Source organism: Chlamydotis macqueenii, chromosome 6 (assembly GCF_036417535.1).
Source record: "Chlamydotis macqueenii isolate bChlMac1 chromosome 6, bChlMac1.mat, whole genome shotgun sequence".
NCBI lineage: Eukaryota > Metazoa > Chordata > Aves > Otidiformes > Otididae > Chlamydotis > Chlamydotis macqueenii.
In genome coordinates, this window is record NC_141561.1 from 17223230 (window position 1) to 17248643 (window position 25414).

At 53.7% G+C, this 25414-nt stretch overlaps 1 protein-coding gene across 2 annotated transcripts; it reads left to right on the plus strand.

The window, feature by feature from the left end:
- The first annotated feature begins 4575 nt into the window (after window positions 1–4575).
- On the plus strand, window positions 4576–24067 carry TTLL4 (tubulin tyrosine ligase like 4). 2 transcript variants are annotated; one of them, XM_086750295.1, is made up of 19 exons: window positions 4576–5591; window positions 6288–6397; window positions 6820–6883; window positions 8543–8667; window positions 9069–9179; window positions 10156–10232; window positions 11129–11323; window positions 11407–11489; window positions 12568–12696; window positions 13344–13466; window positions 14974–15072; window positions 15620–15754; window positions 16490–16627; window positions 18493–18595; window positions 19191–19401; window positions 21596–21666; window positions 21798–21857; window positions 22260–22342; window positions 23171–24067. In XM_086750295.1, exons 1-19 carry the CDS (start codon window positions 4717–4719, stop codon window positions 23310–23312), a joined length of 2934 nt encoding a protein of 977 aa, XP_086606421.1. In that variant the 5' UTR covers window positions 4576–4716; the 3' UTR covers window positions 23313–24067. The 2 variants fall into 2 exon arrangements, with proteins under 2 accessions (XP_086606421.1, XP_010120958.2); XM_010122656.2 differs by lacking the exon at window positions 21798–21857.
- Window positions 24068–25414: the final 1347 nt, after the last annotated feature.

Consider the following 25414-nt stretch of genomic DNA (forward strand, 5'->3'; position numbering starts at 1 on the left):
TGCTGGTATCTTTTGTTGACCTCAGTAGCCAAGTGAAAACTTGGTGTCTTGATTAGGAGAGAAAATTGGTCATCACCCTGTGCCTCTGGTTCTGCACGCAAAACGTGGTTCTGCAGGATGATACCAGAGCTGAGAGGGAGCAGCGATGTGTAACTGCCTGGCAAAGCAGCATGCCAGGCTGTTGATCCCTGTGCTGCCGACATTTCAGTGGTGGCCGAGCTGTCTCTGAGCTGTCTTGTCCTCACAGGCTTCTTCTCATGGCTCTTCAGCTTGAACCTGCGAGTGGCCTTGGGTGTTGCTTTGTCTCAGTATGTGGTTGCGCTTGAGGCCACTTGTTTCCTGGAGCTGATGTAGGTGAGGGTGGTTTCCATGCTGTTGAAACATAGGAGTTTGTGTGTAGCTACCAGGTGTAGGAGCAGCTTTAGTCAGTTGGTTTCAGATCAATACACTTGAAAGCTTTTTAATTGTTTTGAAGAGGTACAAACCCTTATTCTGAAATGTGTACTGGTTTTAAAACCTGTTTATTCTGCATTATTGTTAACTTGCTTGTTCATGCTTTAATCAAAAGCCCCAGAGCTGCAAGTGAGGAACTTGGTGTGAACTCTGGTCTCCTTTAGAAGAAGATGTTATCCTTTCTGATCTTAAAGAGCAGGCTGAAATTGCACCCTGCAATTGCCTAGAAAACAATAGCAAATCACAGTTGTCTGACTTCCCGCCCCCACTTTTGTGACTTTGGGCTGTGTGAGGCTGACAGCACATTATCAGGTCAGCTTGCAGCTCATACATTTGCAAGCTCTTGTTATTTTAAGCATGTCACCACAGCTGCGTTTAAAATAACCTCCCTAGCCAAACTCACGTGACAGAGGGATGATGTGCACACCCAGGCTCTTACTGTCTCGTCCTTTCCCATCAGAAACAGCTCTGTGAGGAGCTGCCATGCTGCCGTTTGAGGAGCGCACACCGCAGAGAGGCTTGGGCTGGAAGATACTCCATTCTCCCACCAGCACTTAGTGGGGCATGCACGGGCTGGGGCGCGTGGTGGCCCCTGCGCACCTGTGATGTGACATTTGCAAAGGCCGTGGCTCTGCTCCAGCTGACGTCCTGAAGCTTGCGAGCAGGCTGTGCGATAATAAAAGGTGCTAGCAAAATAATTGTAAGCAAGTGCAGCTGTATGGTCACTCCAACAGTGACAACTTTGGCCTCTGTATTTATTGTGTGTCAATAAGTCCAAGCCAAAATCCATTAATTACTAGTAATGATGTTTGGGTTTGACTTCCAGCCCTGTCACTTCACCCTGGGCTTTTCCTAGCTCTTGTTACTACAATAAAATTTCCAAGTGTAGTTTTGTTGCTGTTGTGAGCAGCAGAATGTACTCCTGCTCCTTTGCCATAGGAGACTGGGTTGGCAGAACTAGGGATTGCATCAGGCTGTGACCTTCCTCCACCCCAAAACTCTGACAGATGTGTAGGCAAGTTAAAAGTACAGGGGAAATTTCCCTGACTGGTAACCAGCAGGGATTTACCTTGGGGCAGGTGGGATGGTTCATGCCCAGAGCCACGGGGAAGTGGCAGCTGCTGTCGCGTTGTGCCCACAGCCTGGCAGGTGAAGGTGCCTCTGTTTCCACTGGAGGAGGAGCTGGTTTGCAGGCAGACATCAGAGGTGGCTGTGCTGGCACACAGGAGATGGGACAGGGGTGCGGACGGGGTGGAAGGACAGGCAGCATAAGCTGGTGCTGCCAGTCTGGATGCATCCTGACCTGCCTTGTGTAGGGGCATGGTCTTCCTTTCAACCTTCCTGCCCCCGTCTCAGAGCTCCTGTGTCTCCACAGGGAAACAGCGGTGGTTACCAGCTGTTGGCCGGCACAGTCCTTGCCTGCGAGCTGTGCTAAAGGCCCTGCCACTTCCTTCTGCAGCCCTGTGCTTCCAGCACACCCCTGCCCTGTGCTGGCCCAGCCGCTTCTGTGGCTCTGCAGCAAAACTGCCCCAGAGAGGGGCAGGCTCAGCACGTACTCTGTCTGCCAGTGCGGAGCTGGGGACCAGCCCTGGCCAGGCAGGCGTTGGCAGCTAAAGCCATGCCATGGCCAGAACTCCACCCTGGCAGCCGCGGCTGCTGGCGGTGCACCCATGCCTGTGCTGCTCACATCTGTGCCGCTGTTGTCCCTTACTCCAGAGCAGGGTCACACAGGGCTTCTGCTGGCATACTGATGCCTGCGTCTAAACTGGCTGTAGGATTCACGTCGCTTGTTACAGCTTCATTAGGCCAGATCACGTTTATTTTTATAGCTGGATGGTGCACTGATAGCTGTAAAGCCGGGTGGAGATGAGGCACAGGTGGCTTTCGCTGCCAACTGGTTTTGCAAGGTCGTTCACAGCCGGGTGAGAGCACAGGCGATGGCCAAACTGCCAGCACGGGTGGTGATGCTGCAGTGACAATCCTTTCTAGGAATGGATATTGGGGACACTTTCATTCACCTCCTTGTATTTTTATTTTGCTTTTTCACATCTACCATCGCTGGTGTGCTAGTGTTCGAGCACGTGTGTGACCTGGGTGCATGTGTGGGATGGCATGTGGAAGCCGAGCTTCGCTCACTTGTTTACTGGGGGAAACTTGAGCCGGGCAGGTGGTGGCATCTGAGCTACAGCCTCTTTGCTCTGTGCTAATCGCTGTGAATGTCACAACATGGCCGGGCTTGCTGCTGGGCACGGATCGGGTAGCGCTGTACAGCTCAGCTGTGTACAGTCCGTGGGATTCCCATCCGTGCGGCTTGGAGCCTCTCAGAAGCTTGCAGAGGGACGCAGCCGCCCCATCCTCATTGGGAGTGCTCAGCATGACTTTGAGTGCTAACGAGCAGTGCAGCCACGTGCATGGAGCAGACCTGACCCCTTCCGTACCTCCTTGCAGAGCCTGGCAGGGCAGCAGCTCTCCTTGAGGATGTATAGTTCCCATGGGGTCCTGCGCAGGATGTTCCTAGCCTCTAGTTGGGATGCTGCTGACCTGATGTGCACTGGAGACTGGGGCCTGATTCACAGGTTGAGAAGGTCTGGCGGGTGTTGGTCTGTGCGGGGCGTAAGTCTGTCTGACCCAGCCCTGTGGTGAGCGTGAGCCACTGTCGCGGTGCTACAGAGCAACCCCCGAGTCTTGTAGCTACTCTTTCACTGCTGCAGCCCAGGCTCGATTTTCAGGTGAGAAAGGAGTGTGTATGTGTATTGCAAAAAGTCTAAGAGGGTGATGGTTGATGCTCTGCTTATCCTTCTTATTATACTTTTTCTTTTTTTTAAAAAAAAACAAACATGCAAGCTTGTGAGAGCTGGAAGGTGGAAGAGCAAGCTAGCCAGCCAGCCTGCTTGGGATACAAATTCCTGTTGTGGCTGTATCCAGAGCCCTCCAGGCACATGTTAAAGCAAGACAAATACCTGGCATGCGGTTTGTTTTCTCTTTCCCTTCTCCCCAGGCAAAAGGATCTTACAGGCATGGTGCAATAGTTCATTTTAGGAGGATTCAGAACACCTACGTCTGCAGCTCTGTGATCTGCCAGTTGTGCCTTGCAAGAGACTTTTCTGCAGGACTGCAATGAGGAGGAACGTGTGTGTGTGGTACTGCCAGTCTCTGCTGGAAACCGAGGTGTTGATGTTAGAACAGCCCTGTGGTTGCTCCTTGCTGCCTTCTCAGCTTTTTAGGAGGCCCTTAGCCCTCTCTGAGCTTTTCCATGGGGTTACAAAAGTGAGAAACATCTTCCTTTTAAAAGCAAGGGCTGAGGTTCTCGCCTAATTGTGTGACCTTGGGAGCTCAAGCTTTAAGGAGTGGGGAGAAGAAAAAGAAGCAGATGTTTTGGGGCTTGCGGTGGAGTCAGGAGAGCTGGTGGTTGAGCACTTGGTGCAGTTTGGAGACACAGACCCATGGGAGTGGGCTCTGGGTGCCATGCCACGTCCAAGGCAGTCAGGCAGGTGGCCTCTCTTTGCAGTTGGGGCTGCTGTGCTGGGGCTGCTGCAGCAGCCTTGCGCATTTGCAGGGTACCAGCTGTCCTGTGGACAGCACTTTTCCCAGGGCCCTCTCTAAGTTGTCTTTCGCATCCTCTGGTTTCACGTGAGATGCCAGTTCTTCCTTTGACTTGGTCCCAAGAATCCTCAGGGAACTCAGTGGACGGAGACGTGGTTTTTCATCCTGCAGGGAAAGCGGCTTGCCCTGCTCCCCTCCTGGGGCACAGGGCCGGGTGCTTTGCCCTGCCGGGGTGACAGCTCCTTTCATGTCTTGTTTCAGGCCGGCAAAGATGCTGCTGTAGATGATTGACTCACTCGTGCCTCGTGTGCTATGGCTCTGCGTGGCCTCTGCAGAACCAGAATGTGCTAATCTGGGCCCCAAACAGGAGAAGAGCATTGGACTTGGGTCAGGCACCCTTCTGGCAAGGAGAGCTTGGCCCCACTGGGCCTGGCACCTTGTTCAGCAGCAGGTGAAACCCGTCTGGAATGTAGAGAAGGAGTATGTGAGTGCTTTCCAGGATCACTGCCTGCTGCCCTCAGGGATCCCTCTGCAGCAATTCTGCTTCTTGTGCCCACCATCACTATGCCACGCACGCCCCGGTGAAGACGCTCTCCCGAGCCTGCCCTTGGCCCAGCCCTGCCTGGGCCTGGGTGGGAGCGCTCTGCTCTACCGACACGACCTAAGCCCTACAGGTTTCCTTTCCTAAGCCCTCCAGACACTGGCTCTGCCACAGGAACAATGATGTCTTCCTTGCTGATAGAGCCCTGCCCGCTGCCTGCGCTGGTGGAGGAGCACTCTGGGACTGGGGTCGAAGGCTCTGCCCTCAGCTCAGGTCAGCAGGCTTCCAGCTCACATAGACCAGTACTCAATAACAACTCCTTCCTACAGCCAAGCAGTGCTCAAGTGCCTTTGCTGCAGTCACTGGAGATCAAGAAGGTGAAAAACCCCCATAGCTTCCCCTCCACCTCGTGGCCCCACTACAGGGGTGATGGAGACAGCTCCCCTGGCAGTCTGGTCAACGGAGCAATGAAAAGCAGCGACCTTGTGTTGGAGCAAACCGCTGTCCCCTCCCTGACCCTTGTGCCCAGCAGTGCGATCCTCAGGAAGGACCAGCGCTCGCAGGAGAACGCTGAGAGGAGCTTAGAAGAGAAGGAGCCAGAGATCAGCCTCACTGGACAGACTGCCACATGCAATGGCTTTGGGCACGAAGTCAAAAACTCTGGCCTTACGAATGTGGGCAGCCAGTCCAACTGGAACAGGAGGTGGGGGCAGCACATCACAGCGCACCTAACCCCAAAAGAAACCGTTGCTCCTCTGAACCTGGAGCTGGGTAACCATTGCCTTAGCGGTAACTCGAGCCTTACAGGTACCGACGGTGCCGTCGTCTGCACTAAGCGTGTCAGCGTCTGTCTTTCGGCCTCATGCGCTGGCTCTCCTGACTGCTGTGCTGACTGCCAGCTTGTGGGCACGGGGAGCTTGTGCGACAGGGACAGGGTGGCCAGAGCAGAGCCTCCACACCTCGCTGCCGTCTCTGAAGTGGCAACTCAGATGTCCCTCATCCAACTGGAGAAAGAGGAGGAAGGGACCCAGGCTGCGCTCCCGGGAAAGCTCAAGTAAGTAGAGCCAGGAGAAGGAGGGAGGCCATGGCGTGATGGGCTGGGCTGGCCACTGCATCTGTGTGTGTTGGGAGAGGATGCACTGTGGGCACTATGGGGGTGGTTGTAAGGATAACCATGGGCTGTGTCCCTGAGGAAAACCCATCTGTGGCATCCTGCTGCTGGGGGAGGCTTCCTGCCACCCGCAGCTTGATGCAAGCACTCAGAGTGACTCCGACTCCTTCTACCTTCTCCTTCAGCCACAGCATGGAATTGCTGTGTGGCATTTCTAGCTTGCTTCTCACACAGTCATGGAGTCCTGCTTGCTATGGCAGGCTCTGCGTGTATTTTGGGTGAAGCCGGCTGTTGAGTCAGCTCCAGCAAGGCTTTCCTGGGAAGACACGTGCATTCCTAAAGGAACATAGAGCTGATGATGCAGGACACGGAGGGTGCAAGGACATGGAGCTCCTGCTCCTGCTCTCCTACTTGGGGAGGGTGTTCTTATGCCTCTTTCTGGCTACTCTGGAAAATGTTCCCTCTTATGGTGCCCTGGGTCTTCTCCATCTTGAGATGAGGGCTTTGTACATCAGCACCCGGGCGGGCAGTGCTGTTGCTCCACTGCCCACGTTATCTCACACTATATTGTGAGCTTCTGGACTTTTTGGTTCCAGAAAGCACATGCCACTCCTTCTGATGTGATGTTCTTTGTCCCAGTGTCACTGCTGAGCAGTTGCTACTGGAGCCGAGCCATCCCCAGGATGAAGCAGAGGAAGAACTTCCTGATGGCCTGGATGAGAGCTGCAGTCAGGAGGAGGATGAGGACAGTGAGTACTGGCTCCCTGGGGAAAGGAGCTCCATGACTCAAGGTGGGGAGTGTGGGGGCTGTCTGGGAGCTGGGGGTGAGCACAGCTGCACTCCTGTCTTACATTCGTTTCAGGATGACCTAGAGATTGTGCTGAACCCAAAAGTGATTTAGCAGCAAGGAGGAACTGCAGGGGTTTCTCTGGGGGAGCAGGCTAGGCTTCACCACTGTCCTGCTTCAAAACTTACCCATCTCCTCTCTGTGCAGGGCTCCACCCCCTGCCCTGCCTTTTATGCCACCAATTAGTGGGCAAAACCCAGGATGCAAGAATTCGGGGCAGCTGGGAAGGGTCTGTCCCCTGGAACATTTGTTTTCTCTCTTCTGTTCCTAACTCTGTGTGCATTCACTCCCCATGGAGACAAAACATGAGTCTGTCTCCCGCAGGTGACTCGGATGCTTCCTCTGTCACTGGCGTGTCATCCCGTGGCTCTGTGGCTCCTGTATCCAGGTTAGTAGCTGTAAATAGCGCACTGAACTCAGCATCTTTGTCCAAACTTGTTTGTCTTTGCCCTCCGTGGTGAGAGGAGAGCTGTAGCATGTAGGGGAGTGGAGTGAAGGTAGCAACAGTCTTCCCAACCAAAATGAGCTTCCTTGCTACCCTGCAGACCAAAGGTACCTCTCTTGCTACAGGCAGCAACCTGCAAAGTGCTGAGGGTGTATCCACCACGGCAAAACAGGGGTCTTAATTTCCCTGCCACTGCCAGTTGCTGGGTTAGGTTTACTGGATTAAATTGTGCTCTTGCAGTGTTGTTGCCTTGCAGATGAAGCAAAGTGGAGGCGTCCTTGGGGGTCTTGGGTCTCAGCATTGCATCTTAGATATGAGTCCCAGTTTTTCTCAGCTTTTGGAAGGAGGATTCTCTGGGGAGGATTGGTCAGCCTGTGGTCATCTGAGCCCTGCCTCCATGACTCCTGGCAGACCTTTGTGGGACCCGTTCTTGTCCGTCCAGCAATGGGAGCTGGTCCTTGCAGCTTGGTGCCCCTTGTATCAGGGCTGCCTTGGGCTTTGCTGTCTGGCCGAGAACTCGCTGCTTTCCATGATGCCGTAACTCACCTGGGAGACGAGGAAGGCTTCGGGCAAGCAAGTGTTGAACCTCAGGGTGCTGTAGGCCTCTGGGCGTGCACACATGGTTGTGAAAGTTGTGCAGAGGTGACATAAATTGGACCAGCAGCTGTTTCTGGGATGATGTGGCTGGTCGGCAGATGGAGGGAAGCAGTGCTTGGGCCAAGTGCCTCCTGCGGTGGGGAGGGAGGGATGTCAGCCGCTTCTCTGTGCGAGCTGTGTGCTGGGCTGGTCTTGAAGCCTTTGCAGCTGTTTCCTGCCTTCAGTCTGTTGTGGGCAAAACCAGTTTTCTGCCAGGGAATGTTAATCAATATAATTTATTGCCAATTAACAAACTTTTAATTACTGATTCTAGTATTGAAATATATATATATACAAAGACTTAGGGAAAACACCTCTTCCCCTCTTCTGGTCTCCAACCCCCTTCAGCAAGGCAAGGGGTGGCACGGGAGATTGGAGTCAGTGTGTTGTGGTTCATTTCGTTTGCTGCTCTTTGTTCCTTAGTGGATTGCTCTGGCTTCTTCCACTGGCTGCAATGGCATGTATTTGAATAGCTGTTCATTATAAATTCTACTTTTAGTGTCATCACGACCTTAACAGATATGTTATAAATTCTATCCTTCCTCCCAGGTGTTAGGGATTGCTGTGGTAAGAAGGTGTATATATAGTCAGTCAAACTCCAGCCCTCTTCCCTGCAACACACCAAAACCAAGAGGGTTACAGCAGCTAAATCATATGTGCACTACAGCTTCCACCCATTGTTCCTGTGGACTAGGTTATAGGGTTTGTCATATAAGAAACTCCACCCCTGCCCCAGCAAAACACAAAACCCACATAGGTCATAACACTTGGCATGTGCATTCGGTGCAAGCTTGCCCCCTTGTTTTTGCAAGCTGGGCTACTGACCTTAGCACCTGTTGCTTTCACCACATTGCAGTGATGCAAATTCCCAAAACCGGGATCGATCAAGGCTCCTTCTGGCTTCCCACTTCCTCCCTGTGCTACTTTTTACCTTTAGCCAACTGCCTACCACTTCATCTCTCCTAGGAACTGTGTCGAGTGCCTGGCCCAGCCCACTGAGGCTCAGGAGAAAGTGCTCAAACCAGCTCTTGTCTGCAGTTTGTTCCCTAATGTGCCTCCAACCATCTACTTCAGTACTCGGGATGAGAGAGGTGAGCTGGGGTCTGTTGCCGTGCAGGGTGACAGCAGCCAGCCCCTTATTAGCAAGCAGTGGCGCCAGCGCACAGCCAGGAGCTGGCTGGCAGCGGCTCCCCTTCACCCTTCCCACAGTGAGACCCAGCACCGCTGTGAGATCCAAAGGGCTGGAGTAAAATGGTGGCTGCTCCTGCAGCCTGGAGCGTGAGTGAGGCTGCCACCAAATGTTCCAGCATCCTGGATCTCCCCGAGCTGTGGAGTCCTCTGCTCCATGCTGGTTCTGCAACACGGGCTGTGCATGCTCCTTTGCAGGCCTGGTGCTTCTGCAGCAAATGATAGGAATTTCCCTGGGTGCAGCTGTAGAAAATCTGAATGTTGTGTTTGTTTTCCTTCTGTCCTTATCTTTTTGCCTTCCTAGTGGAAAAGCTGCCTTGGGAGCAGAGGAAGCTGCTGCGATGGAAAATGTGCACAGTCACACCGAACATAGTGAAGCAAACCGTTGGCAGGTCCCACTTCAGAGTTAGCAAAAGTAAGTTGTAGGAGGCTGGCAGCGTCCAACACGTTGTGTCCTCCCTCGCCTCCAGCCCGTGGGCGCGAGAAGGCAGACTGCCTGTGAAGAGCAGAGCAGGAGAGATACAGGCTCGGCACTGCAGGGTGCTGGGTTCCCGTTTCTGCCTGTCTGACCCGCAGTATCTGAGCTCTGTGGGTCTGATCTCCCTCTTGGCTTGTCACTGGCAGGGACCACAAGGATTTAGTCCTGGGTTGTCAGGAACTGAGGCAGCGTGTAGGGCAGCAGAGCTCTGCTCTGGCTTGTTTGAGCTGTGCCTCTAGATGGTGCTGCCACTCTCAATTGACTGTCACTCATCTGGTGCCAGCCCCAGCACCGCTGTCCCTTGTCCCCACGTGCTGATGAAGAAGCCACCCTCTCTGACTGTAGACAGCGAGTTCTCAGGGTTGGGGTCTTGTCGCTGAAGAGATGTGTAGGAGAGGGCTGGGGAAGCACTGAGCCTTTGCAGCTATGATCCGTACCCTGGAGCATGATCTCCCAGCAGTACTTACGGGGCTCCTGCACTCATCAAGAGATCTCTGTGCAGACCATTTTGGGCCTACAACGGGACAAGCAGGGCAGAGCAAGACCCAGGAAGTCTTGCAATTCTACATGTCCCTCTGCAGTGCAGTGCTGATTAGCCAACTGCTTTACTCACCTGCTGTAAAGCAAGGAAGTCGGGGTGCTGGGGGATTAAAGCCATTCTTTGGATCCTGTGTGTGCCCAGATCCCTGCAACAATCATGTTTGCAAGGATATCACCTACCTGGTTAACTGTATCCCACTCACAGCCCTTGGTTTGGCAGCTTTGCAGTAGCCAGTATGAGTTCTTTGTGCTATTGCTGTGCGGCATCCCTGGCACACTTCTGCTAGCTGCAGGAGATGGCGTGCAGATGGGTTGAGAGGGTGTTGTGGGTGGAAGGGTACTTGGTCATGAACTTTTCTGTTTTTTCCTGCAGAAAGCAATGACTGGCTGGGTTGCTGGGGCCACCACATGAAATCCCCTAGCTTCAGAGCCATCAGGGAGCACCAGAAGGTAGGGGATGTTTTGGGCTGACCTCCTTCACGTGCCTGGAGAGTGTGTTAGGAGCAGTTTGGGTGCCCCTCTCTTCAGGGCCAAGTGTTTGCTGTGCCGGTAGTCCCTGCAGTGTCCCTTCCAGAGCATAGCATCTGACATTCCTGTGCTGGCACTGCTGGGTGTGCCTCTTGGCTACAGGCTGAGGCTGTAGCCAAGCCATGTTCACTTGTGAGCTTGTCTAAATTCAGTTATTGTTGCTTAAAGCAGTGCTTCCTCTGGCAGAACTGAGCAGTAGGGCCAGTGCCCTCCCTGCCAGCACAGCCAGAGCGAATGTATGTAACTCAGATCACAAAAGGGTCAGGACTGGCCCCGTGGTTTGGGGCACATGCAAGGGACCAGAGGTTTGATATGTATGTGTCACACATATATGTTTGTTCTGGAGAGCTGTGATGCTTCAAACTGCTTGATCTTGAGGCAGCATCCAGATTTGGAAGCTAGCAGCCTCCGGCCCTGTTCCTGTCATGCTGCAGGGTCTCTCTGTCCCCAAAGCTTGTGTTGCATGGGCAGAACTCTAGCATACAGTTTAGAAGCAAGTGGGGAACCACTGGGGTGGAAGATACTGCCAGGACAAGCTCAAAGGCTGAGGGTTAGTGCCCTGCAGCTGCTCATACATCCGAAGGGATGAGGTGGCAGCTGTTGGTTTTGTAGCCAGTGTGGGTCACTGTGCGGGTGTTTGTCCCTGCAGAGCTTCAGGAGTAGGTGGGTCCTGTCTTGGTGCAATTCTGGGAGGGAAGCAAGGAGCGTTACCCTGTACTATGTTCAGAAAGGATGTATCCTCTGGCCAGGGAGCAGCAACGGGTAGGCAGGGAGGTGGGGGAGCAGGGAGATCTCACAGCATCTGAGTTCCTTTCCAGCTAAACCACTTCCCTGGTTCATTTCAAATTGGGAGAAAGGACCGTCTGTGGCGCAACCTGTTGAAGATGCAGGCTCGCTGTGGGAAGAAGGAATTTAACTTCTTCCCCCAGTCTTTCATCCTGCCCCAGGACATCAAATTGCTTAGGAAAGCGTGGGAGGAAGGAACTAGCCGACAGAAATGGATTGTGAAACCAGTAAGCGCAAAGCAGAGCTCAGTCCTCTGTCCCATTGTAGCTGCAGGGAGAAGATCTGATCCCTTATTGTTTGTGTTTTGTAGCCAGCATCAGCAAGAGGCATTGGTATCCAGGTCATCCACAAATGGAGCCAGCTCCCCAAAAGGAGACCACTGCTGGTACAGAGGTGAGTGAAGGAAAACAAGGTTGACACACAGCCTGGGGCTAGTGTTTAGTCTCTCTGGCCAGGTCTGAGCTGCCATTGCTACCTGGCAGAGCAGAAACACCTGATTTGCATCCAGAAACTTCTCACCTGCCTGGATGAGATGCTGTTGCTGGAAGTCTGGCTCTGTCAACTGCAGCTGGGCTTACCGGAGTGCTGCTGTCTCTGCGTAGATTTTTGGGGTCTTGAGTACAAAGTGGCTCCACGGGCTTTCTGGAGCTTGTGTCTGGCAGGTGATCAGCTTCAGCTCTGCTGTGGTCCTGCTGCCACTGCTTTGTACTCTGGGGTTTGGCATCTTTGGAGGCAGACAAACCTTATCCAGTGCCCACAAGCACAGTGGGAAGAGAAGTCCCAGGGAAGAGGTGGCAATTGTCAAAGATTTGTTCTTATCCAAGTTAGAATGGATCAGTAAGAGCCTCTCTGTGTGTGGATATCAGTCAAAGGGTTTTCTTGAAATAAGAGAATTTTCAGAATCTCCTTCCCCTTCTGCAGAAAAGTAAAATAGCTCTTCTTGGTTTGAGGCTGCTTTCTGGGAAGGTTCTTGTGAGGGCAGTAAAATTGCCTGGTGTTTGGCAGGCAGGGAGCTGCTGTGTTGGCTTGTCTGTTCTCCCTGTCCACTTCCTGTCCAAAATGGAAAATCATGAACCTCTGGGGTGAATAAGCAGATGATTTGGATGAAAATTTCCAACTGTTCCTGCTCTCTGAACCAAACCATCTGTGGCCCGCTGCATGTCTTAGATGTTCCTGAATATTATGATCAGTCTTGTGGGTGTGGAAAAGCTACTGTGCCTTAGAGCCACAGAAAATCTCTTAAAAATGGAACTGAGCTGAAGGAAATACTGCTTATGTGCTGCAGGATCTGCCTGTGCATGAGAGAGCTTTTTTCTCTCTCATTTTGACTGTGATGCACTTAACTTGGAAATGCGGTGCACAAGGGCTTCTGCATTGATCCCTGGGTTTGCCGAGCTTTCTGAGGTGGGGGCTAGAGATGTTCCTGCACATGGAAATCATAACCCTGCCTGGTGCTTGCTTCCCTCTGCAGATATCTGCACAAACCCTACCTCATTGGCGGGAAGAAGTTTGACCTGAGGATCTATGTCTACGTCACTTGCTACGATCCCCTCAGGGTCTACCTGTTCAAGGATGGATTGGTTCGCTTTGCTAGCTGCAAGTACGTTGTGCGGGAGAGCAGTGCTGGGGGGCTGCCTCGGTGCTGAGGCATGTGTGGCTGTGGTACTCACCTTGGCTGGGGCAGGAGGAAGTCATCTCGTATGCGGTGATGCTTAAAGCTGTAGCTTGCTTGCTTAAGAAGCAGTCTGTAAACACAGGAGGTCACTGCAGGTGACAGTGTTGAAAGGGAATGTGACAGCATGCTTCATTCATGTGTCTCTCCCAAGGAACGATCAGCTCAGTGTAAAGTGGTTCTTGAAATATGCTGTCTGTGCTTCCTACTGCCTAAGAGCTGGTGTACTGGAAACTGAGATATTTCTTCCAGTTTTGACTATATTGCCTCGGGCTGCTGCAGTTCTGTCAGTGCTTTGTCTCACTGATACTCTAGTGTTTTCTTAAGGACCTACTGCAAGGGTGGGATTGCATTCCACTGCCCCAAGGCAGCCTGCTGTGTGCCTCATCTTTTATCCCATCAGCCTTGGGCCCATGGGGACAGAGAGCTCCAAACAGCCTGGGAAAGGGAAGCAGTAAGGCTGGTGGGTGGCCAAGAGTGGTCTGAGATGAGAACGGAGACTTGCTGCCTGCCCTGTGGGCCTGGGGGCAACCAGTTCAAGCTCAGACTGCTTGTGCTTCTCTCTTCTCCTCCAGATACTCCTCCTCAATGAAGAGCCTCAGCAACAAGTTCGTGCACTTGACCAACTACAGTGTGAACAAGAAGAACACGGAGTACAAGTCCAATTCGGATGAGACTGCTTGTCAGGGACACAAATGGTAGGTGTGCTGCTTTTAGGGCACAGAGCAGCTCTTTCCATTCCATGTTAAGTCAGCCTTTTTTCAGTATTCCTACCCAAAACTTGAAAGTGCTTCCTATGTCATCTACTCCCGCTTGGGGAAACTGGAGGAGTAGAGTGATTTTGGCATGGGTTAGTATTGGTGGAATCTGGATGATCTCCCTGGCTTGTGACTCATCCTGTCCTTTGCTGCTTGGGCTGTGGTTGCTGTTCATCCTGCCTGTGTCTGTGCCTTTCCCTGCTTCCAACACTGCTCACATCTGTACTCGTTCATCCCCTTGCCCTATTGCAGGGGCGATGGGATGGTGTTAAAGCAGAATCTGTTTTTTTTTTTCTGTTAGAACTTGAATAGATAATTGTGATGCTTAAATTGGCTAGATGTGAGCTTCTGCCCATCTTGCTCTTGACTTCCCTGTGGAGGCAGAGAAAGGGACAGTCCTGGTGCAAAACTGATAATTTATGTGCTGCTCTGTGTGAATAAGAGCAGCAGTGCCATTTCTAGGCATTTGGGAGAGGGGCTGCCGTCTTGCAGTTCTTGTTCCCTGCTGTCCCATGGGTAGACTGATCCAAGGCCCAGACACTTGTCTCTGATTCCACAGCAGTGTTTGAACTCTTTTAAAAATAGTGCAGGATAGAGTTCTCAATTTGTGGGCCTGGGCAGGGCTACTTCGCTTCAAAGGGAGCTGCAGAAGATGGTTTGCTGTGGTAGGATTGCTTTCTCAGACCTGGACTTGCTGCGCAATGGTCTGTTCCTCCGCTGAGACATCGAGAAGCGTCCGCTGTCCCTCAGCAGTTGAAATCCCATGGGTCAGTCAAAGCTGGCTGCTCCCGTGTTAAGGATCAGAGTGGCTATAATCCACTCCATCTCATACGCGGGAAGCGTGGCCTTTGGATTCCTGGCCATTAGCCACACGACCTCACTTGAGCAACATTTGAATATCCTTGGCTCAGTGTCAGGGTAGCTTGCCGTGCTCCATGTGGTGTGGGAAACTCCTATAAAAGCAGAGACGCTCCTCTCTACCATCTTGTTCTCCACATTTTTCAAAATTTTTTCTCCACCCCCAAAGCCTCAGTAAAATGGCTCAAGCTAAAAGGTTCACGGGGGTCTTGCTGGATTCCTGCAGAGCTGCTTTGCAGTGCTGCGGGGGAAGGCCTACAGAAAGGGGAGGTTTGCTGAGGACACAGCGGGGGAGGGAAGAGAAGATCTGGGCCTGACATACCTTGCTCATGTGCTAATTTGGGACCTATTACTCCAGTGCTGGGACAAGTTTGCGACAGATTTATGTTCCTAGTAGCTTGGGCCTACAAGACCAGGGGCCAGGCTGAGGAGGACAGTAACCAGGAGCTGAGAGGTTTGGGGGTGGCAGAAGGGTGGCCATGCTGGGAAAGAGCTTTGTCAAGGCTCCCCTCTGCTGCCTTCCCTCACCTAGCAGGGCTGGGCAGCAGGGGACTACAAAGAACTACCTCCTTTGCTTTCTCTCTCCCAGGGCACTGAAAGCTCTCTGGAGTTACCTGACCCAGAAGGGAGTTAATAGCGAGGCCATCTGGGAGAAGATTAAGGACATCGTTATCAAAACCATCATTGCGTGAGTCCTGGCACCCCTTGCTCTGTGCCTGGCTGTGGGGTACACCCTGGCCCCTTTGGCTTTCCAGTCCCCTCTCAGCCCGATCCTTTTGCTCTTAATCTAAATGCTACCACCCCTGTTGGCTTCAGTATTTCTCTCTGGATCCTTCCTTTCGTCCTGTTACTTATGCTCGTGCTGCAGTAGAGACCTTACATTTTCTGCAGTGCAGGGGGGCAGGCCAGGAGGGTGTGATGTACTTAACACTCTACCCAGTTTGCCACTTGCTCCCCTGCTTGGCCAGGTGCCTGAGGAGAAAAGTCCCCTGGTGCAGGATGGATCTTGTGTTCAGAAGTGGATCCTGCCTGATGGAGGGGGAATGCTCAGGATGCAATGCTGGATCCATACGCAGTGCAGCAACAGCAGCTCACAGGCCTGCCTTGGTCTCTCAGCCCACCTGTTCCCGCAGCACGTGGCTGCATACGCTGTCAGAACTGGCAGCGTGTGCTGTGAACAGCCAGAGCTCTGCTGTCTGACTGTTGGAAACACGCATTTTTTCCTTGGCTTGCAGATCTGAGCCCTACGTGAACAGCCTGGTGAAGATGTATGTGCGGCGGCCGTATTGTTGCCATGAGCTGTTTGGGTTTGATATCATGCTGGATGAAAACCTGAAGCCCTGGATCTTAGAGGTCAACATTTCCCCAAGGTAAAACAGATTCTGAGCCGCAGCAGAGTGGATAATGGCCTTTCTTTTACCACAAAGTGAATTTGGCTTATGATGTCCCCTGTACCCTCTGCTGAAAGACTGTGGGCTTTGAAGCTTCCCTCTCCAGATTGCAGGAATCAAAGTCCTCCCTGTCTGTGAAAGCCACATCCATCCACAGCAAGGAAAGCTTCGCTGGGCATGCTCCAGCTAGAGCTGGGGAAGAGTAGGTTAAAAAAGGAAGGCCAAGAAGGGATGTGTCATGTAGGGGATGGGTGATGGCAGAGATTTCTTTGTGTGGGCAGAAGCGATTTGCAGCTCCGCTGCTTTGTGCGCTGTTCCTTGCTTGCTGACGGCAGCCGGCTGCGTGGTGTTGGTGGCACAGGCAGGGCTGGGAGCTGCAGTGTACCTGAGCACGGCCTCTGCTGCGTGCGAGAGTGGATGGGCATGAGCTGGACACAGAGCCGTGGTCCCACACAGGGCTTTGGGGATGGATTTGCCGGTTTCCAGCAAATCTGGGAAGAGGTGCAGAAATGAGACGTTTCTGAGGGGGAGCCCCCATTCAAAGAGATGTTGTCAGGATTTTTCTCTCAATGTCTCATGAGTGTCTGTGATGGGACGAGGGACAGGCTGGGTTTTGTATCCTGGTCAGCATTAATCCGGGCAGTGATCCTGGGACCGTGCGGCTTGGCACCTCCATTATACCGCTCAGACCGCTGTGGTGCTTCCTCCCTGCAGCCTCCACTCCAACTCCCCACTGGATGTGAGCATCAAGGGCCAGATGATCCGAGACCTCCTCAACCTTGCCGGCTTTGTACTGCCCAGCACGGACAGCGTGGCCTCGAGGCCACAGACGAGAAGTGGTTCTACCTGCAGGTCAGCCCCTTTCTCTGTCAGAGCAGCAAGGCAAGGCAGGCTCTTTTCTTGGAGGGTTTAATCTGGGGGCTGTTTGCAGCCCAGCAAACGCTGGTTTCTCTGCTGTTGAGAGCCTGTGCTTGCTGGTCCTTTAGCTATGGGTCTGAGGGACTTGTATAATTGTCTGGGTGTCTGGTTCCTGTGGTCTTTTCAAGGCAGAAGGATTTATGCCCTCTCTGTAGGTCCATAGTTGGAAGTGAGGCCAGCGTAATTTGTGCTTGCTCTGCAGTTAGAATCGTGCTCTCTCTCCTCCTTCCCCCTGCCAGAACTAACATGATGCTGAGCTGCACTGCCTCTCCATTTGCTTGGAGGGCTGGCTGGCTGTGTTGGGGCTGGATCCGCTTACCCTCTACCCCAGGGCTGACGTGCTGCTGCCTTGAGCAAGAGGAGCACCTGTTATTTTGCAAAGGCTGGAGTGATCTATTCCTTAGGCAGGACTGCAGGTGCCAGAGGCTGTAAACCTATGGGTAGGGGTGTGCACAGACTTACCTTGCAGCTAGCATGACTGTTTCTTGTGTAAGGCTAATTCCCGGGCACGTGTCCACCCAAGCTCCTGCTCCTTCTGCGTCTCACTACCAGTATAAGCTTGAGCTTACACTGGTTTCAAACCTGACGGTGGGGCAGAAACCAGTCCTGTTCCCTGCAGCAAAGTAGCTGCTGGCTGTATGTCACTAGAGGAGCTGCTTGCTGGGATGAGCACCAGCACGCGGTGATGTATGGGCACGCCGAAAGATGGAACTCTTGCCCTCTGCCTGCTCTGTGCCTTCAGCGAAGGCAGAAGCTTGGAGCACAGGTCCGTTCCAGCCGGGGAGCTCTCGCCAGCTCATCTGCGGTGCTTTGATCACACGCTTGTTTGCGGCTTGCGACAGAGGTGCTGAAGGGCAGGTGTCCTTGGAGGGACCTGCAGGGGATTAAGCAGATCCTTAACATGGTTCAGATGATGCATTACCAGAGTTCCTGCATCCAGGGGCAAGCTTGCTTAACCATATCTCCTGCCCTGGGAAGGATATGAAGAGGTTTTTTTGCAGATGGGCATGATTCCAGTAGATTTGTATGTTCCCCAAGCGCTATGCAGCACAGCCTCGAGGCTTTGCTCTCCCTGTTTGGATCTGCACACAACTAATTATTTTTGCAGCAGGAGAACAAATTAACTGTGTTGATATGAGTGTTAAAAGGTGTTGGACAAGTATCTCCCAGACTCTGGTATCCCTGAATGGTTCAGTTGGGTGCTTAAAATACTTTAGATGGTTGCTGGTCACATTGTACAAAAGGCCAGGATTTCCCATGGCACTTGGAGCTGGAGCTGAATTCAAGCCTCGAGAGTTCTTGGATGTAGCAGAAGGAAGTTTCTGATCTAAGAGTTCTCTCCTTCCTTGCAGAGTACCAGTAATGAGTACTTGTAGGCCTAGCCCTGTGGTTACAGTTAGGGAGCTGCATTCCAAGTGGGATGTAAACATGAGATCCCACCAGGCTTCAAGTGCTGTGAATTGGGTCACAGGTGTCTTTGGCCCTCTTACATCCTATGGAGGTGTGAGGTGATGATTCACCTTTTGGATGAAGGAAAGCTGAAATGCCTTAGCAAGGAGCTGGCAGGGCCCTCCTGGTTTCCCTGCCCATGTCTCTCCTGCGTCCTGTGCTGATGCACAAGGCTGTGGGTCCATCACCGATCTCAGAACTAGCGAAGTCCTTGGAGGAAGTGTTCTCTTCTCCACGGCATCTTCCTGAGCGTGTCACTGCTCTCACAGAAGTTGCTGGGAGCAGCTCTGCCATGACAGAACTTTGTATTCTCCACTTAAATGCTCTACTGCCTCTTCTTGTGTCCTCAGTCTGGGCAGTGCTCTGAAGGAGAAGCCCAAGCCAGCATCTGAGCATTTCATAGCAGAAAAGGTGAAGAAGGCCTATTACTTGACACAGAAGATACCTGACCAGGTATGACACAATCTCCTCTGATACTTATGCCATCCTGCCAAGCCACTGTCCCAACCAGTCCCATATGTCTATCTCTTGTCGCTCTCCAGATTGTGCCCCTCTATGGGGACAGCCAGATGATGGGGAGCACTTGGGCTCCAGTGGGTTACAAGACAGCTGGTCAGCAATAAATTTTGTTTGCTTAAGCCACTGCTGCACTGGCTCATCTTTACATTAAACTAGGCATGTGCTGAGAGGCACGTTGCCCACTAGTCCCCAGAGAGGGTCTGAGCACTGCCTGTTCCTCCTCGCGCCTCTGCGCAGCTCTCATAGCCTTTGCCTGCTGACCCTGTATGGGTTTTCAGGGACACTTGGCTTGTGTGCCACCTGCCAGTGTCTGTAAGAGAGGTTGGGCTGCGGAATCGAGAATCTTCTCAGCTCTGTGTAGTGCTGATGTCACCACTGAGCCTAGATTACTTCATTTTCCATGTGGCCTGTGTCCCCAAGATCTCGTGGAGACCTCTGCCTGAGTGACTTTGAGGAGTGGAGAGGTGGGAAGGGGGACCGACAAAGCGTAGTTCACTTCTACCTGACCCTGGGTTGCTCTTGTCTGCAGGACTTTTATTCTTCTATCTTGGACATCCTGACCCCAGATGATGTTCGCATCCTGGTGGAGACAGAGGATGAGTATTCCCGGCGTGGGCAGTTTGAGCGGGTGTTCCCCAGCCACATCTCCATGCGGTACCTGCGCTTCTTCGAGCAGCCTCGTTACTTCAACATCCTGGTGACCCAGTGGGAGCTCAAATACTACTTGAATAAACACAAAGGTAACTGCCATCCAAGAGGCTGGCGAAGTCACCTGGGTCAGGGCAGGCTGCCTGCTGACAGTCGTGGGAGACTTTCGAACTACTTACCCTCCCAGACTGCTTCAGATATCACAAAAAGCTTATTTTGAGTTGATCCGGTGTGTTGACTGCTCTCGTAAATGCAGCACCAGCACTTCTAGGTGCCCTGGGTTTGAAGCAGTCTGGGATTCTGTCTTCAGCATGTAGCTCTGACCTCTTATTGTGTTCCTTTGCCCTCTTTTGAGGGAGAAACAGCTGGAACTGCTGGGCTTTGCTCCTTACAGGTGATCTGTGAAGTGAGGGAAAAATTTGGCCTATTCCCTGGTCTCCTGCTGCTTTCTAATTGACAAAAAACTGTCAGCGTGCACACAGAGGAATTTGTCCTAAACACTAGAAATCCAGCTATCATTTCAACCTTTCTAAGACACAACTCTATTTTAATAAAAAACATCCTTTCATGAGGCATAGCTGGGTTAGACCAATTCCTTCTCACCCAGGGCTGTCTCTGTCAGGGCAGGAGTAGAGGCTTTTTAGGAGACAGAAACAGTGAGGTCTAGTGTGAGGGGTAAGAGAACATAAAAAGAAAGAGACTGTGGCTCACGGGTCTCCATCCAGCATCTGATCTGGAGAGGCTTCTGCAGGAGTTGGCTCTCCACTGAGGCTCCTAGCCTGGCTGTCAGTGGGGGAAAAAAAAAGCTTTTGTTACTTTTCACTGGTGTTAAAGCAAATATCAAAGGGGTCAGTAACAGTCTTTCACAGAGAGACAGTAAACTCATAGCCCTCTCCAACTGCGCTGTCAGCATGTGTCAGCCTTTGCCTTGCTAATACCTTTGCTGGATGCTCTCCCGCCAGCTGGAGGAAAGATCCTGTCGTTGTCTGCACTGAAGTGCTGCCCTGAACTTTGCTGCTCAGACCAGGGTCCTGGCTCAGTGCTCCAGCTTCCCTGAAGCAGCCTGGTGAGCAGATTTGCTCTAGCTCCTCGTTGCTCTTCACCTCTGAGCAAAATCCAACCTCCCCCTGGCCTCTTCCCATTCGCGTATGCTCCATTCAGCTCCTTGGCCAGCAAGGCACAAAGCCCAGGCTGCCGCACAGAGCTGGGGCAGGGCTGCCGAGCTGCCCTGCTACCCTCAGCCCCCAACACGTGGGGTTTTTCTTCCAGGGTCCTGGGGCGTGCTGAAAGGTCAATGAAGAGCAGAGTTTGGGCAGTAGGGATTCCTCCTATAGCCAGGGCTGGTATCGTATAGCAAACCACGGTAACCCCAGCTGGACAGCATCAAGTTCCTGGCCATTGCTCTGCTGGTTCTTAAATCTCAAGGCACCTTAGCTTGTGCTATGGATCTAAGGCTCTTAAAAAAGAGAACAGGAAGGGAGCAGTCGTGGATTTCTCAATATTTCTGGGTTAGCAGAGATCAGGGAGCTTGGCTGTAGTGGGGACAGCTAGCAGGAGGTGTTGGAGGAAGTGGAGCCTGTTCAGTGCAGTCAGACACATGGCTTGGCTTCCTGTGCTCTGGAGCAGCACGTCTTGTGTGTGGCTGGAGGAACGGTCCCTTCCTGTCACACTGTTGGTGAGTTTGGTCTGTGTCAGCCCTGCACTCTATGAGGGGTGGAGACCAGGTCTCAGCCCACATCGAGCTCCAGATGGATCCGTGCAGGGAGGAGGCGATCCGCTGGGATGCTGCAGCTGATCGGTGGTGTACAAGGAGGAGGTTCCCTGAGTTGCCCTCCTCTGGGAAACGGGCCAATGATAGCAAAGCTGCTCTACATTTGCACTATAGGAACTTTCACCAGTGCAGCCCAAATCAGGTGCTGCCGTTGGCAGGAACTGGGCTCAGGGGGACAGCCAGTCTGGTCTAATTCGGCAAATCCCGTGTTGCCCCAGTTTCCTTGCTTAACTGAGCCTGCTGCATGGTGTGTCTGGCTCCCTGGGAGGAAGGCAGGCACTGCAGCAGCCCACGTGCTGGCACTCGCTGGTGTTTGCTCGTACAAAGGGTGAACGCCCTTGGTTTACCCCGTGTTTTCTGAGGCTCAGGCACATGTTCAAATAGTTACTGCATAGCGTGTACTGCACGGTCGGTCAGTCCGCTCAGCAGATCTGCGTGCCCGAAGCTGGGACGACTTAACTCTCTGTAAACTTGGTCATTCATTCTTGCTTCTTGTCTTTTCTGTCACTTCCCAGGTCTGGAGCTACTGAAGAACTGGTGTGTCAAAGGGTACCACACTGGGGCAGGGACGGATTTGGCCCAGACGGTGCGTATGGCTGTGGGTAAGCTAGGGAGAAGTGGTTGTTTGCCTGGGCAGAGTTGCGCAAAGAGCCTGCTTGTTCTGCTTCCTGTGGCTCCTGCCCTACCTGTTTGCCCTTTTCTTCCCTCTCTGCCAAGGCTTTTAGGAGTTTGGAAATCCCACACTTCTCTATCTTCCATCAACATGAAGTCCACCCGGTATATCAGATCCGCAAGTACTTTGCATCTGAATATCCTTGGGTGCACTGGGCACAGCCCTACATATTTGGCACCTGGCCTGCCCTTTATTCTGCTCTGTGAGGAAGCCATCTTCGTCTGTCACTCCTGTGCCTTACAGCAGGCTGATCCAGTGAAAGAAACCCACTCTTCTGACCTCAAGATGCTCTGCTCCCACTTACAGCAGAGGAATTCATTAAACAGAGAGCAAAGACTGCTCTGTTTGCTATTCTGGGAACAGTCTGGTGGCAATGACGGTGCACAGCAGTGTGAGGCAGCTCAAGCTGAAGTGCACTAGGGCAGCCTACAGCAGAGCCCAGCAGGCTTGAAGGATTTTTGCCATGACTTAAATAGCCATTTGGTTGTCTTTCTCTCCTCCTGCAGTGGTCGTTGCCAAAGTCTTTCTTCCTCCAGAAGAGCAGCGTTCAATCAAGTGGCTTCAGCAAACTGGAACTGGGCAGACTGGGGTGAGTTTGCAGTGGCCGTGACGCGCATGATGTTCACAGTGTGGCTTTAGGACTGGTGTCCTAAAGAGAGAACTGGCAGCAGGGAAAGCAGCTTTGTTTAAGGGGAGAGGAACAGGTTGACTTGCAGGCTCTGAAGCCAGCCTCTGCTCTCTGGAGAGTCAGCTGGTGGGGCTGGCATGATGTCTACGCAACTGGGCATGTCTCCTTGGCACTGTATGCATAGCTCAGATGGGAGTGAGGCCCAGAACAGCCAGACTGGGTGATGTTTGTGGTTGTCGTGGTTAGGACACGCTGACGAGATGTTCCCCACAGGGACCTGCACCACATCTGTGTGCTCTGATGTGGCCAGCAGTGAGGGGCCTCTCAGCCACAGTGTGGGGCTGGGGAAGCTGTGAGGCCTCTGGGACTGCTGCGTTCTGCCAGCTTCCCTGAGCAAAGCTGGGCTGCAAAATGGCTGCTGCTTGCCCCGACAGCCTCCTGCAGAGAGGTGAGGCACTGGGGTTCATCTGGGTGAGCTGAAATGGAGGGCAGGCACACCTCTGGTCTCTGGTATTAAGGGAAAGAGCATCTCTGCTCCTGTGCCCAGACCAGAATGGAGTTAGGTTCACGTGCAGCCAGAGACATCAAGCTGTGGCCCTAAACTCCCATCATTGTCTTGGACGTCTGTTGGGTGAGTGGTGCTGCACAGGGTGGGCGATGGAGTAGATGAGCCCGAGAGCCCCGTCTCTGAGCCTGTGGATGATGATACCATAGGTTAACATTGCACTGTGGCCCTTCTGATCCTTTCTCGCTGTCCCTAAGCAGCACAAGGTCTCCTTTCTCCTGCAGCACGCTCCTCCCTGCAGCTGGTGAGGACTTCACGAGATGCCTGGAGCCCAGCCCTGCTCAGAGCTTACCTCTCAACAAGTGTACTGATGGAGCCGACCAGAAACCTGCTGGCTGCCTCTCGGACACCGCCCTGGTGATGTGACCAGGCAGCTACCGTCCCTCCATGGGGACACCTCAACCTACCTCAAAGGAAGAGACAGGAGCTGGCTCTGGAGAGCAAGGACTGTGGGAGTCCCCTACGCTCCCACTTGGTTGTGGGGCTGCTTTTAGAGAGAGATGTTTTACTGGGCAAAGGGGAGAGCTGTGTAACTTCCATTTTTAAAACAAATGGCAAAGCCTGGGGAAGTGGGGTTTGTCTGGGCATTGTCCTTGTCTGCTCTTAAAGCCTGACGTGGTGGTTGTGGTTTCTTTGCTGCATGGGAGCTGGCTGAGCTTGGAGTCAGCCTGACCTTCCTGTCCCTGACCAGCATACGAGCTGAGCCGTTGCTTGCCTGTGTCTCCACGCGCTCATCTTGAGCCACTGGGAGCCAAGCCTGCTCTCCTGCCCTGCTGCAGCCCGGCCCCTGGAGAGAAGTCCCAGCCACCGCCCTGTGCCTCCGGAAGGAGCTGGGCTCGGGACTTTCAGCTGATCCATTTCGTCCTCTCTGAACGCCTGTGCCAACATCCTGCCTTCCTCCAGCCTTGGGCTGGGGGTGAACCTCGGGCTTGCACAACCGTGGGTACCAGCATGGCTCCGGTTTGTCTTGGGGACTGTAGGGCTGCCAGGGAGGGACCTGTCGGCCCTACCGGGTGACCTGCAGCGTGCGTGTGGGGACTGCAGGCTGGTGCTCTTCTCCTGGGCTCTGCTTTCTATTTTCCCTTCATTTCTCAAGGATTTCTATTAAAGTTTAACACTCAGCTGCTCTCCTGGCCTGCCTGGCCCGTTTGGGTCCACGGGGCAGCTCAACTCTCCCTGCACTCTGCCAGGCGCTGGTGCAGGTAGGGTTTCTGCCACCACCTCATCGTTCCCCTGTCCTTCCCGGTGATGGGGGTTGTTCCTGCTGCCCCGTGGCAGGTAAGCGTGCCCCCCTGCATGGGGGAGTGGCTTCCAGCATAGCTGCTGGGTCTGGGATCTGTTCTGGGGTCTCTCCCACAGACCATTGACCAAGGGGGACTGAGCAGCCCAGCCCTACAGCAGAGGAAGGAAGGATTGGGTCCCCTGAGCTCTCCCTTGCTGGTTTTGGGTTGTGTCCCTCGAGCCTGGCAGGGGGATGCTGGGTGCTTGGGCAGGTTGCTCGGGTGCAGGGGGGTGGTGAGCTCCATGCATGTGGGCCCTGGGGTTTGCAGAAAGCCCTTCCCTCCCCTTTCCCCGGAGCTGGGCCCTGTTTCTCTGGTCTCCTTGGTGACAATCTCATCACTCCTCGGCTTCTCTCCAGCACCTGAAAATAGCTGCCGAAAGTGGAGATGCCTGCTCCCGTCCCTGCTGCCAGCACCCGGCAGTGGCCAGGCTGGAGTCAGGCTGCCCGGCTCAGCGCAGCTGTAAGGGCCCGGCCCCATCCCACCCCCTGCACCGCTGTGGGGCTCGGGCCACCCCGAACCGGGGCAGCTGCTGTGTCCTCGTCTCACCCCTGCCCTGCTGGCCTGTCCCCAGCACTGAGCCCCCTGCCTCATCCCTCCTCTTCTCCCTGCCTTGGGGTGGCACCAGGGGACAGGGGCTTTGCTCCTTGCACCCCACCACGGGCCGGGGTCCAGTTGTCCTCCGGGAGTCAGCCAGAGCCACTTTGTCCCCTTGGCCCAGCAGCCACCAGCCCGCTCGCCCACGGCTGCTCCTGGGCTGGCATGGCAGCCGGCCAAGGGGTTATTTGAACCCTCCTGAAATAGAAAAATTGCTGAGAGAGAGCGGAGGGTGGGCAGGAGGTGGTGGCCCAGCGGGCGAGGAAGGTTCCCCGGCAGGTGTGGGCTGTCCCCACCATGAGACCCAGGGTGGCAGGGGATGTCTGAACCCCAGCAGGGCCCCGGGCAGGGGCAGGCAGCATGGGGGGAAATGGGTCCCCAGCTACTCTGGCTGCTGCCCAGCCTGGGGCTGGACCTGGTCCCCCTCCAGCATCCCCAGGGAGCAGGGGGGATGCTGTGCCCCCCACCTGCTCTTGCTGCAGGATGGAGTGGGGGGTTGCCTCTAGGTGGGCAGGGCCACATCCTGGCAGGCGCTGAGCGCGGCTCCTGAAGGCTGGGGTCTCCGGGGGAGCAGGGACACCTTTTCTAAAC